General features: G+C 44.5%; 1 protein-coding gene across 4 annotated transcripts in view; it reads right to left on the bottom strand.

Moving 5' to 3' along the window:
• Positions 1-14,144, bottom strand: part of PSD (pleckstrin and Sec7 domain containing) — a 140,543-nt gene that overhangs the window by 94,466 nt on the left and 31,933 nt on the right. For all 4 annotated transcript variants that reach the window (XM_053312752.1, XM_053312753.1, XM_053312751.1 and 1 more), the window contains exon 5: positions 3,799-4,245. In XM_053312752.1, coding sequence (XP_053168727.1) covers positions 3,799-4,245 — 447 coding nt within the window. The remainder of the gene's footprint in view (positions 1-3,798; positions 4,246-14,144) is intronic.

Here is a 14,144-nt window from a genome sequence, read left to right as displayed (position 1 = left end):
CTCCTATTTTCCTGGCTCATCTAATGAACTTTAGTGACAGTGAAGTGATTCCTTAAACTGGAGTGCTCTCATGTGGTCAAAGATGGGTACTGCAATTCCTTTCCTTTGCCTCTGAGAGCTTTCCCAGACAGCAGGGTTTGCCACAGGTTTTCTGCGAGGGATGCAAAAAAGTGATTTTTTTACCCTGCATATAGATCGAGCTACACTCTAATGTGCAATGAAAAACCCGAATTGTTTGTGAAGTGCTCCGATAGCTTGCAGGAACTTCAGGGTAAATGTGGCCGATATGTGGATGCACACCTCCATTCCAGAGGAGATGCAAACTAAAAGCTGGGTGTGAGAAACATCTTGGTAGCTAGCCTTGTACTCAGTCAAATCTCAGAAGGCAGGAGAGCTCATGGGGGCTCTGAAGTACACCTGAGAGAATAATCTCTCCAGCCCTTACTGACCCCACCAGCAGAGCTCTGGCTCCCACTGCAATTTATGTCAGCACACTTATCCCAGCACTTCTGCCTACTTACATTTACATAGCCCCAAGGGGAGATATCCCTCCTTTGACTTCAACCCCTACTCACCTGGTTAGAATTCTCAAACTTGGGCTTGTGGGTCAAAATTAATTCTTCTGCTAGTTCTGGGCAGCCAATAAGCATTTGTGCGCGCTCTCTCTCTCTCTCTCTCTCGTTTCTTCTAGCATTTGTTGCAATTGGTGTACAGCAGATATCTCCTCTCCCTTGCACCACCTCCGGATTTCGTATATTGCCCAGTTTTCAGGTAATATAGCTAGGAAGGCCATGGGTCACCTGTCATTAAGCACTTTAAATGGTGGACCTATGGCAAACTGAATGTCACAATCTAAATACATATCCTGCTGGGCAGGATATTCCTCCACACACATTGCGTTCAGGGTCCAATGGAACTGTTCAGCCAGTCCATCCATTTGGGGGTGCCTTATGGAGGCCCACAACTGGGTAAACTGGATTAGGCTACAGAACTGGGTTATCACGCAAGAAGCAGGCCACTAGTCTTGATCTGTCAGGATCTCCCAGGGGATGGCCATACAGCCAAATAAACTCATCAATGCTCATGCTACCCCTGGAGCTTTCATAGTTTCACAAAACATCAGGATATTGTATGTCATAATTCACTATCACTAGGATTAATATGATCATAATGATTAATGGTGTGTATTTCAAGGGACCCACAACACTCAGCCCGAAGCGATACTCCCCTCCCCCCATTATGGGGAGGGACCTCAAGGAGAATGGAGGCATAGCTCTCAGATTTATTTAAAACAGCAGAACCAGCTTCGAGCAGGGACTGCATTTGGTTTGTTGGAACACCATTTTTCAAGTCTATTCTAAGATAAATGGCAACAGCTAACTTGAAGCTGTTGAAAACTCATCAGCAACAACTAAAAGTGGGGGGGGCACTTCATTAGCAAGTACTCTTCTTTTTGCATTAATGGCAGGCAATGTCCATCTAAACTGGGAGGAAACTTAAGATTTCGTGCATCTCCTGGCCACTAACTGCAATTTGCCTTTGAGAAAATGTGAATTTGCGAAGAAAGAAAAGGTCATATAACAGTCTTTATTACAGCAATGAAGCCAAGATTATCTGTCACCTCCACCACCACCGATCAATTTATATAGGATAATATTTTGTTTTGGGGCATGGAGCCCAACCCTTTACACAGAACACTTCAGAGAAAAAACAAATCTGGACATTTTTCTGTGTGTGCACAAACTAAAACACTACCATATGCACAGTTTCTGATCCCTCTTCCCTAAAGAAGTGCTGCACATACATTAAAACCTTTTATTTAAATCCTTGTTATTGATTCCAAAAGGTCACACAACAGTCACATTTCCCCCCGCAAGAAGACCTAATGCACAGAAATTTCATTAAAACACCAAATTGAAAAATGTCTCATGTACATCATAATTAAAAATGTCAAAGAAACTCGTTCTATAATAAATTGCTGATTCATCCAGACTCCTCCACAATTCCTTCCACTCCCTTCCCCTCTGGGAGAATAATCTAGTGGCTGGAATTGGAGGAAGAGAGTAGCAATGGTGGCTTACACTCTGACTGGGTAAGGGGCAGGCCAGTGGAGGCAACTGGAGATGGCAGGTGGGTGTGGTGCTACCCTGGCCAACCTGTCACCACCAACAGACATCACACTCAGCCTAACTAGCCAGCTGGCCCTGATTATGGAATAAATGGAATCAGGGCTAGGTCCCGGTTTTATTTGGGTGTGTGTTTGTGTGTGTGGTGGGGGGAGAGTCTTGACAAACTGCCCTCTGTGGGCATGGTAGGCCTCAGAAAAGTTACTCCACCACCACACAAATGCTATGGGCACAGAAGAGGTCTCAAGGGTCAGCAGTGGGCCCTTCTGAGGGCCCAGGGCCCTTAGCAGCTTCCAGTGATGTCAACCCTGCATGGAATACAAAGAACAGCATAGTGGCAAGTGTTGTGCATTGACAAAATGATCATTCTTGGACTGGATCCTGATCATGAGACTGACAACCCAATGCACAGGAGGTTGGATACACCAAATGGACCTGGCCTTGCCAAAGGCTATGCTTAAGACTTCTTTATTCCTGGCTGGAACATAGGGTAGCAACCTTGCTTCCGAGAAAGGCTAAGGCTTTGAACAATCTTTTGTAGCCTTAATGGAAGTGCCTCCTGATCTATCATCTTCTAGAGCAGGCAGTATGCCTGAAATATTTTACTTTTATCTGTTATTTTTGCTACCTCAATCCTTACTTTTTATTGCCTGTAAATTCTCCTCTTTTTTGTAATAAAACAAACAACTTCTGTACCTTTTTACTGCCAAACCATCCCTGAAGTTTATATTCAGCTCTAGCCTACTGCTTAGTTACACACTTACCCCTTGTTTTGAGATACTTTTTATCCTCCAGGATATTCCCTTTTGAATGGTTGAATCATGCTCTACCTCTATTTGTGGGGTTCAGGCTTGACACAGGGGGCTCAGCCTGTCATAAAGGGATGACAGTATCGGGGGGGGGGGTTTAATGGGTTTTAAGGAGTGCCCGGAGAGGGTCTTTGCATGTATATTAATGGACAGCAACTTTTTTTTAAAAGAAGTGTGGGCAATGCCCCTTCAAGTTTAAAAGAAGTGGTACTGAGGCAGATTAGGCAGGGTGGGGTGGGGAGGGGAAGAGAACAATGGCTATGAGCAAACATGGGGAAATACAAGTGTGAAACACAGAAGGCCAGACTTTGTTTAAAGATCTTTTTCATGCCCTTTGAAATGGCAGCTTTCACACTGAAAATTGAGCACTACGGAAATTCAACACAGGGCCATTTATTTTGTTAGAAAGCATACATCCCCTTTCTAGATGAGCATCCTTTGGATGATCAAGGGTCCATTTCTAAGAGGCAAAAAGATGGGAAGTAGAACAGAAGGGAGGGTTGTGATGCTCAGACATAGCTGTACCAATATCTATATCTAACCGCCCTGAGCCATTTCGGAAGGGCGGTATATAAATCAATTAAATAAATAAATAAATAAATAAATAAATAAATAAATAAATAAATAAATAAATAAATAAGCAAGCAAGCGCTGTTGCACACATACCCCTAGCTCCTCTTTTTAGCTTTCTGAGACAACACCCTAGAATGCTGCTGCCCAGTCAACACCCCCTATGATTTCAGTCTCACACAGCTAGTGAAAAGAGACAAATAAAGATGAATTTCAGTTAGAATCCTGAGCAACTAGACAACATTATCCAAGTAAGTACCATTTATAAATTGGAGGTAGCCTTGTTCACTCACCTGATGATTGAGGCCAGGGGAATTCCCAAGCTGTCATCAGAGTGGCAGGGACTCTGCAGACCACTTTTCCTTCCTCGTCTTGGCTCCTCTTCCCGCTCAGTCCAGGGAGCATCGGTGGCAGAACTGGTTCCAGAGTCTGGCTCCAGGAGGGCCAGAGGGGCAAAGTTCTGCTCAATGAGCTTGGCACTGTCTCGAATTTGCTCCTGTATTGCTGGGGTAAGGGTAGGGAGATCAAAAGTGAAGTAAGTCCCACTGTGTGTGTGAGTGGGGGAAGACAGGATATCAATGGAATCCAGGCTAGTGTAGGAAGTTCCTTTGGCTCGGTGAGACTCCATGATGCTCTCAAAATGTTTGCTGAATGAATCCATGCCATCCTTAGATAGGCTATGCCCCAGGAGGAAGGGCACTGGGGACTTGAGCAGCCCTTGGGCATCTCTGTCCATGATCCTGGAAGTGGAGAAGGAGGGAGGGAAGGAGAAAAATATGGTGGTTACCAAGAATCAAGTACATCATCTTCCCTTACTGAGGCAAATGGCTCAGGGTTCCCTATCTTACTCCCCTGACCAAGAAGATAATGTTCCTGCCAGACATCTTAGAGGTTGATCAGTTCTTCCTGTTGTCATTCAGAAAATGAGTTCATTATCACTTTTTGGCTTCACTAGACAGCATCTAACCAAAGTCAGCTGTTCTATTTGCATCTGCCAAGCTGAAGAACAGCTGCCCCTCTGCTTTGAAGGCTCTGAAGTTCAGCCCAAGAAGAGCTTTCTGTACCAAGCAAATTTAGGAGCTTCCTTGCCATAGGTTGTAATGCCTATTTGCTTATTTGATTCATAGCCCAGCCCCATACTATCTGGAGGGCTTGTGACAGAAAACAATAGGTTAATTGTTAAGCCAGCTTAAAAACAGTGGTGCCACCTGAAATTTTGACTTCTAAGAAAAAGGACCCTGGAAAGACTTCTGGCCCGATTTTCGTCTGACAAGGACGGGGACCTCTGCAGTGGTCCCTGACTGCTGAGTTAGGTTCTGGAGCCAAAAGAAGCACTCTTTGTAAAAGTAAACTCTTTGTAAACTGCCCTGAGCCATTTTTGGAAGGGCAGTATAGAAATCTAATTAATAATAATAAATAATAAGATGATGGGCCCCTCAGGTCAGATGGTACTCAAAATGCTACTGAGGAAGAGGAGAGCTGATCTTGTGGTAGCAAGCATGACTTGTCCCCTTAGCTAAGCAGGGCCCACCCTGGTTACATATGAATGGGAGACTTGGTGTTTGAGCACTGTAAGATATCCCCCACAGGGGATGGAGCTGCTCTGGGATGAGCAGAAGGTTTCAATTTCCCTCCCTGGCATCTCCAAGATAGGGCTGAGAGAGATTCCTGCCTGCAACCTTGGAGAAGCCACTGCCAGTCTGTGTAGACAATACTGAGCTACATGGACCTATAGTCTGACTCAGTATATGGCAGTTTCCTGTGTTCCTGTTCCTGTGAAGAGCTGAGGATCTCTCAGAGTACCGATAGTGTTTATGATACGGTTAGGCTAAAGCCTTTTGGACATCTTGCGGCTGATGTTGCCATGCGGGAAAAGAAAATCCGAAGCTGCAAAGACAGAGTTACAATGGGAACATGGAACATAAGAAGCATGAATATGGGAAAGCTTGACACAATGAAAGATTAAATGAATCAACTACAGATTGACATCCTGGGCATCAGCAAATTAAAATGGACTGGAATTGGACACTTTCAGTCAGAAAATCATACCGTTTACTACTCAGGACATGAAAAACAGAGAATGAACGGTGTTGCTTTCATAGCCAGGAAGGATATAGAAATGACAGTACTTGGTACAATGCAGTTGGTGACCGACTAATATCAATTAAATTTTGTGGACAACCCTTTAACATGAGGTTTTCAAGTCTATGCCCCAACTGATGCAGAAGAAGAGGAAGCTGAGTTTTATGCTCAAGTTCAATCTGAAATTGACAGAATATGCAAGCAAGATGTATTGCTGGTGGTTGGAGACTAGAATTCCAAAGCTGAAAATGGTAAGGAGGAAAACACAGTTAGACTGTATGGCCTAGGAAACAGAAATGAAGCAGGAGAACGAGTTATTAGTTTCTGCCAATCCAATCATCTCTTCATTGCTAACACATTCTTCAAACAACCAAAGCAGCGCCTATTACACATGGACATCATCAGATATAAATAGATGGAGTACACAGAAATCAAATTGATTATATTATTGGTGCAAGGAGGTGGAAGAGCTCAGTTATAACAGAAAAAACATGGCTGGGCGCCAACTGTGGAATAGATCACGAACTGCTCATGTGCAAGTTCCAAGTCAAGCTAAAGCAGAAAAACAAAGCTATCCAGTTTCCATGATATGATTTTGAGAATGTATCCACCATTTTCAAGGATAACACCAGGAACCGCTTTGAAGTTCTAAATCTCATGGATAGGGAACCAGAGGAAATGTGGAATGAAATCAAAGAAGTTGTTAAGGAAGAATGTGAAAAGAGACTGCCAAAGACCAAGAAACAGAAGAAAGCAAAATGGAAGAATTTAATAGGGAATTTCAGAAAGCTGTTAGAAGAGACAAGGAGCAGTACTACAATGACCTCTGTAAAGACCCTGAGGATGGAAATAGACACGGAAAAACAAGGAAGGTTCTCCAAAAGATCTCTGAACTCAGAAGGAGGTTCCAACCTCAAATTGGTATGTTAAGGGATGTCATAGGACAGATAGTAACTGATTCAGAGAAGATCAAACAGAGATGGAAGGCGTATACTGAAGATCTGTACAGCAGGAACATCAGCATCCAAGAGACTCTAGAAGATATTCCCGACTTGCAAGAACCTCTAGTACGGGAAGATGAAGTTAGATCAGCACTCCAGTCTTTACCAAGTTGGAAGGGTACAGAAATTGATGGAACAGCTACAGAAATATGGCAGGCAACAGAAGAAGACTCAGTCAAGGCTCTAACCAAACTATGCCAGCAAATTTGGAGAATGACACAGTGGCCAACAGATTGGAAGAGGTCAGTCTACATACCCATACCAAAGAAAGGAGACTTAACAGATTGCACAAATCATCACACAATAGCCTTAATTTCACATGCTAGCAAAATAATGCTCAGGATCATCCAATGCAGATTAGAGATCTACATGGCAAGGAAAATGCTGGATATTCAAGCTGGTTTCAGAAAAGGCTGAGGAACAAGACACATTATTGCTGGTGCATAATTGAGAAAGCCAAAGAATACCAAAAAGTCAATATGTACTTTACTGACTACAGAAAAGTCTTTGATTGCACCGACCATGTCAAGTAGAATATCCTTAGGAAAATGGGCATCCCAGAACATTTCATGAGAAACCTATACACAGGACAGGAAGCCACAGTCCAGACCAAACATGGTGAAACAGACTGGTTCCAGATTGGCAAAGTTGTAGGACAAGTATACAAGGTATAAGAGAAAGTATACTGTATAGTTTCTCCTTATTTATTCCATGTATATGCTGAACATATAATGAGGGAAGCTGAATTGGAAGAAAATGAGTGTGGTTTTAAAGTTGGAGGAAGAAACACAAATAACGTGCACTACGCTGATGACTCCACTCTCTGATAGCTGAGAATATGGATGATCTGCAAGCTCTAGTAATGAAAGTCAAGGAGCACAGTGAAAAAATGGGACTACGACTAAATGTAAAGAAGACTAAACTAATGACAACAGGTACAGCATTATCAGAATTGATAATGAAGACACTGAAGTGATGGATCGCTTCTGCCTTTTAGGATCGACAGTCAACAGTAAAGGATCCAGCAGTCAAGAAATATATCACAGACTAGCACTTGGTAGGGTTGCAAGAAGGCCTTGGAAAGGATATTTAGATGCCGTGACATGCCTATACCTACAAAGATTAGAATCATTCGGACAATGATTTTTCCCATGACACTATGGATGCAAAAGCTAGACTTTGAAGAAGCAAGATAAGAAAAGTATTGAAGCTTTTGAATCTGGCTTTATTTTTGTTCAATGACTGTAAATAAATAAACTAAACTAAACTAGGACCCTTTTAAACTTTGGTTTAAACTTTGGTTGGAGAAGACTTTGAGGATACCATGGACAGCCAGGAAAACAAACAAACGGGTCATAGAACAAATCAATTCAGAATTTTCACTCAAGGCACAAATGACCAGGCTCAAACTATCATACTTGGAAACATTGTGCGAAGACCCAGCTCCCTTGAAAAGTCCATAATGCTGGGGAAAGTTGAAGGAAAAAGAAGAGGATGACTAGCAGCAAGGTGGATGGACTCAGCAATGAATGCACCACTGAGAGACCTTAAAGGCCAAGCTGAAGACAAATCATCCTGGAGAGAATCTATCTATGTGGTCACTAAGAGTTGACACCGACATGACCACACTTAATCAATCAAAGTTCTACTGGCTGGTATCCTGTATAAAGTATGCATATTTCAAGGGACTGTGAAGGTGTGATGGTAGTCCTCATGCAGCTTCACCCCCCCCCCCCCGCTCAAGAGAAGAAGAGAGGGCAGAAAGCGGATTTCTCTAGTGCAAAAGCATCCTCAAGCACTCAGCAGCTATCAGTTTTTCTCATGCCATGTAGGCATACATGTGGAAAAATTTTGTATTTATCCAACAGCAAACCATTAAGAGGTTTCCCTGGGATTCTACCCTGAGCCCAGGGAGGTTCAAGCTCTGTGAATAAGAGGGGTGGCAGCAGCCACATTTTAATTCTACCAGAAATATAGATTACTTTTAGGAGAAGCCTAGCCAGGCAGCTCGTCAGGGATGATTCAGCATTTTTTTATTTCACTCCTAGACCATGTTGCATGGTGCAGCATGGAGCTCTGGAGGCCAGGACGATGTGTCCTGCCCCCCAGATATCCCACAATGCACTGCATGACATGCACGATGCATTGGGCGATTCCCCCAGGAGACGGGCGCTCTAGGAGTCATAGCCCCAGCAAAAACACAATCCTGTATCCCAGGTTAAGGGCTTGCTCAAGCCCATAACCCCGGCTAAGAGCAAGGTTTAAAAGCTGGTCTAGGTGGTGCTGCCCTGCCGAGATTGGGCCCAGTCCTGGCAGTTCTCATGCATAGCCTAACCCAGGCTGGCCTTCTCTAGCTTGGGTTAGGGTGCATGAGAGAACAGCCTCATATGTTTGGACTTAAAAAACCCTCACCCTGCATCCTCACTAAAGGCACCTAACTAAACACAGTAGCCATGGAATAAGGATTCCCTTATGGTTTGGTAACTGGCTAAACAACAAGAAGCAGACAGACAGTGAGGTTAGCAGTGGGATTCCGCCCCCACCCCACCCCCCCCAGAATCTATATTGGGTCTGGTGTTCTTCAACATTGGCCAAGCAAAGCAAGACTTTTACTTTAACTCACCCATTGCACATTTTGTCTTTGTGTCTATTGCAATGAGATCATCAAACACTGAGACACTGAAATTAAATTTGGTAGAAATATTCAGGGCAGAATTCCACATTCCAGCTCTGAATACCAACTTGGCCACCTCCACCTGTTTTCAAAGGTTGGGGAAAGGGCAATGTTATGAAGGGAAAGTATTAATCAATGGATTATGATTAATACTAGCTGGCATACTCTTATTAAGCAGGTTGCTGTTTAATAGTCCTGGAGGTCAGAGGACATTTCTATATTAGGAATCACTTTCTTGCCTCAGGGTCACTAAGAAGTCATTAAGAGTCTAGCAAGTGGTCAGGTTCACCTGATGGGAGGGGGATACTGCAGGAGTGTGAAATGACATAATCCTTTTGCTTCCCCTGCATCCCAACTCACTGACTGAGCTAGAGATGTCTGTGTGTTTGGTCATATATAGGCACAGACAGACAGGATTTTGGGAAGACTGAGATGTATAAGCTATCAGGGAAGCTGAAGTACCTCAGAGTGCAAGGTCTACTCTCTGGAAAACTGATGGGCCAATTGCCCTTGAGAAATGCTTGTAGGACTTCAACAACTTCACCCCACTATCAACCTGTGCCTGAACCACTTCATGGTGCAATTTTACTTTCTGGACACTGTTGCATAACTACACAATGAACACAGAAGCATCACTTTTTGATGGAGTCCCACTGGCTGCCACACACATCTGCATGCTTCTAGCTTCTACCTAGAACACACCACACAATCCATTGTTTATAGACAACCCCCCACTCATTTATTCCAGCTCATTGGACAGACTAGCGAATTAAAATTTACATTAGGCATTCCTAAAATTACAACGCCCTCCCAATGGAGTGAAAAACTCCACCACCAGAGATTGACAAGGCCAGATTCATACTCATGAATAATCTAATACTGGACAGACCCAAGAAGACAAAGTGACAAACCACCACTTGTCAGCTGTAGCTAAAAGGACTCCAAATGTATCATCAGTGATTTGCAGTCTATCCTGGACAATTATACTTCCTCCCCACACTGGTCTTAAGTGGTACGCCTGCCCTTGCTTACAGAGAGCCCCCTAATCTTAAAATGCTACTCATCAACAACAAGCATCATCAATAACAAACACACAAGCCCAGAGAACACCCAGATGCCAACTCTCTCCTCATAGCCATTCAGGCAATATGATTACAGGACCTAATCACATCAGTGGTCCACATCAGGGGCTCATTCATCTGCTCACCCGACAGTGTGATATGCTATGATAGGAGCAGGCAGAGGCTACTGGAGGGGAAGCTGCAGCACTTGAACCTCTGGCATGGAAGAGAGGAAGAACTGCAGGAATAGAAGCAGGATCACCACCCCATCTATGGTTTTTTGTTGTTTGTTTCTCTCGCTATCAGAATTCATACCACCTTTTATTTTATTTTGTCTATAAAGGCAGTGGAAGGAGGCGGATGACACAGTAGCAAGACTGACAGAGCGAAGATAATGTGTCTCGGAGGGCAGAATGGGGGCCACATAATTGAGGTTGCCCTTGGCAGGGGGTGCTATGGTGGTAGGAGTCAGACTACCCAGGTGAGGGGAAGGTGTGTGAGCGTGTGAGCTATGTCAAAGTGCTTGCTCCCTCTGGACCCATCCACAGGGATCCTGCTTGAAGCTTGCGATGTCACATGCCAGCTCAGTAAATGGGAATACCTTGGCGAACCAGGAGACTATCCTGGATGAGCATGCTGACCTGGCATGTATCACAGAGACCTGGTTGGAGGAAGGAGATCATGTAAACCTCCCCCAGTTGTGCCCACTGGGTTTTGTGTTCAGCACCAGCCAAGGTGGGATGGTTGCGGAGGTGGTGTTGCTCTGATGCACCAGGAGACCACCACCCCTCACCAAAAGTAGCATCCACTGTTCTGGTCATTTTGTGTGTCTGCATGTGGTTTTGGGATCTTGAGACATAGTTGTGATTTTGTTAGGGTGCCGTACCACCTTGCTGCCTAACAATCTCCCTGCTTGAGATGATCGTGTATGTGGTGTTGAGGACCCTGAGGCCTTTGGTCATGGGGGACTTCAGTGTCCATGCTGGGACCACCTTGTCTGGGATGACTTGGGACTTCATGTCTTCCATGACAACCATGGCCTTGTTTCAACTCATCTCTGGTCCCACTCATATTGAGGGCCATTCACTTGATTTGGATGGTGGAATTCCATGGGTTACCTACCCACAAGGGCTCAGTGCTGTTGTCATGGACGGATCACTATCTGGTGAAGATTGGATTGAGAGTTTACCTAGAATGCCTATGCATGGGTGGGGCACCAATTAGGATGGTCTGCCCCCCCGGAGACTTATGGATCCTAAAGGATTCCTGATGGCTCTGGGGGAGTTTCCTGCTGAAAAAGAGCAGATGACCCTATTGACTCCCTAGTCTCCTTCTGGAATGAAGAGATGGGTTGGGTGACTGACATGGTCACACCTAAGCACCCTCTTCTGATCATCTGAGACCATGAAACCCCTTGATATACAGGGGAACTGTGGGCAATGTAGCAGGTTGGGAGACAGCTTGAGCGTCATTGGCAGAAAATTTGAAGTGAACATGGCTGAACACAGGCTAGAGACCACATTAGAGTCTACTCTGTGGTGGTGAAAAAAATCTTGTTTCTTCACCACCATTCCGTCTGCTCAATGTCATCAAGTGGTTTGGGGACTCTTGAATAAAGGCCCCAAGGACCATCAGAATGAACCCTCCTCAGTCCACTGTGATCAATTTACTTTATATTTTGCAGATAAAAATTGCTCATATCCGCACCAACTTGGACGCTAAAGTTTTTGCCGAGCCAGGACTGAATGCTCCCAATGCACCATCTGGTCCCATTGTTATGGATGGGTTTCAGATTGTGCTGCCTGAAGATGTGGACAGGCTGCTTGGAGGTCTGAGACCTACCACTTGTGTGTTTGACCCTTGCCCTTCATGACTACAAAGGGCAGCCAGAGATGGGTTGGGGTCATGGGTTGTGGAGGTAATAAACTCTTCCCTGAAACAGGGAGTGTGTACCCCACCCCAATAAAAAAAAGGAGGCAGTCACCAGGCCCCTCTTTCAGAAATCTTCCTTGGACTCAACCATTCTGGATGATTACTGTCCAGGTTCTAACTCATCTATTGAGAGCAAGGTGTTGGAGTGCATGGCGGTGTCTCAGCTCCAGGCGGTCCTGGATGAAAACAACTATTTAGTTCCATTTCAGTCCAGCTTCCAGCCTGGATATGGGACAGAAACTGCCTTGGTTGCACGACTGGATGACCTATGCTGGGAGACAGATGGGAGAGTGTGACCCTGCTGATTGTCCTGGACCTCTCTGCGGCTTTCAATACCATCAACCATGGTATCCTTCTGGGACACCCCTCTGGGTTCGGGCACTATTTTATGGTGGCTCCAGTCTTACTTGGAGAGCTGTTCCCAGAAGGTGGTGCTCCTGTTCTACTCCTTGGCCATTGTTCTGTGGGGTGCCACAGGATTCTATCCTGAATCCCATGCTATTTAACATCTACATATTTTCATGAGAACAGTCATCTGAGAACAGGCATCTGTGTGTTGATGACACCTAGCTCTGCCTATCATTTACATCTGCTGATGCCAGGGAGGCAACTGATGTCCTGAACCAGAGTCTGGAGGCTTTTCTGGGTTGGATGAGGGTGAACAAGCTGAAACTTAATCCAGATAAGACGGAAGTGTATTGGGTCAGTAAAACTGGTTAGCCGAGTAGAGAGGTAAATCTGGTCTTGGATGGAGTTGCACTCCCCCTGAAAGATCAAGTCCATAACTTGGGGACATAGGAGTGCCTCCTGCCAACTTTGGCTGGTACACCAGCTGCAACCCTACTTGAAGAAACCAGAATTGACCACGGCCACTTGTGAATTGCAATGCACTTTATGTGGGGCTGCCTTTCAAGACTGTTTGGAAGCTTCAGCTGGACCAGAATGTTGCTGCAAGGATGCTTTGGGGCACTAGTTGCTACACAAGTGTTACCCCTATCCTGCGGCAGCTTCATTGGTTGCCAGTTTGCTTCCAGATTCAAAGTTCTAGGTTCTGACCTTTAAAGCCCCACACCGCTTGGGGCTGGGGTACCTTTTGGACTGCATTCACCAGTATGAATCTGCCAGGGCCCTCAGATCATCCAATCACGTCCTTCTTTTGGCCTCACCATGGACACAAATCTAGTTGGTGGGGACCAGGTTTTTTCAGTAGTGTCCACCCCCCCCCCCCACCTTGGAATGCCCTCCTAGAAGTGCTTCGTCACTCTCCCTCTTTGCTTAGTTTTAAAAAGAACTTTAAAACTTTCCTTTTAAAAGCTTGCTGTGACTGTCATCTAGTTTTAATCCTGGCTGTTATTCTAAAGGTAAAGTTGTGCCATAAGACATAACATAAGGACAAAGACAGGACATAAATATTTGAAATAATAAATAAATAAATATCACCTGCCAACAATGGCCTTCTCTTGTTTACATAAGACAAACAGGTAACTTCCTGCACAAAATAATAAATACAAATCTGACATTAAAAATGACAGCATTCAGAAACCAGCAGGACATTTCACCCTTCCAGAACACTCTGCTAGAGATCTGTAAGTTGTCATTCTGCAACCAGCAGATTTCAAAAGGGAGACTCCAATATGAAATTGCTAAACTAGAACTTATCAGGAAGTTTCATGCTTATCATTTAGGTTCAAATCCAGACAATTATTATTATTTTATTATTATTATTTTACATTTATATCCCACTCTTCCTCCAAGGAGCCCAGAGCGGTGTACTACATACTTGAGTTTCTCTTTCACAACAACCCTGTGAAATAGGTTAGGCTGAGAGAGAAGTGACTGGCCCAGAGTCACCCAGCTAGTTTCATGGCTGAATGGGGATTTGAACTCGG

The sequence above is a fragment of the Hemicordylus capensis genome, chromosome 3, assembly GCF_027244095.1.
Source record: "Hemicordylus capensis ecotype Gifberg chromosome 3, rHemCap1.1.pri, whole genome shotgun sequence".
Taxonomy (NCBI): Eukaryota; Metazoa; Chordata; class Lepidosauria; order Squamata; family Cordylidae; genus Hemicordylus; species Hemicordylus capensis.
This window is presented reverse-complemented; position numbering and strand designations above follow the sequence as displayed.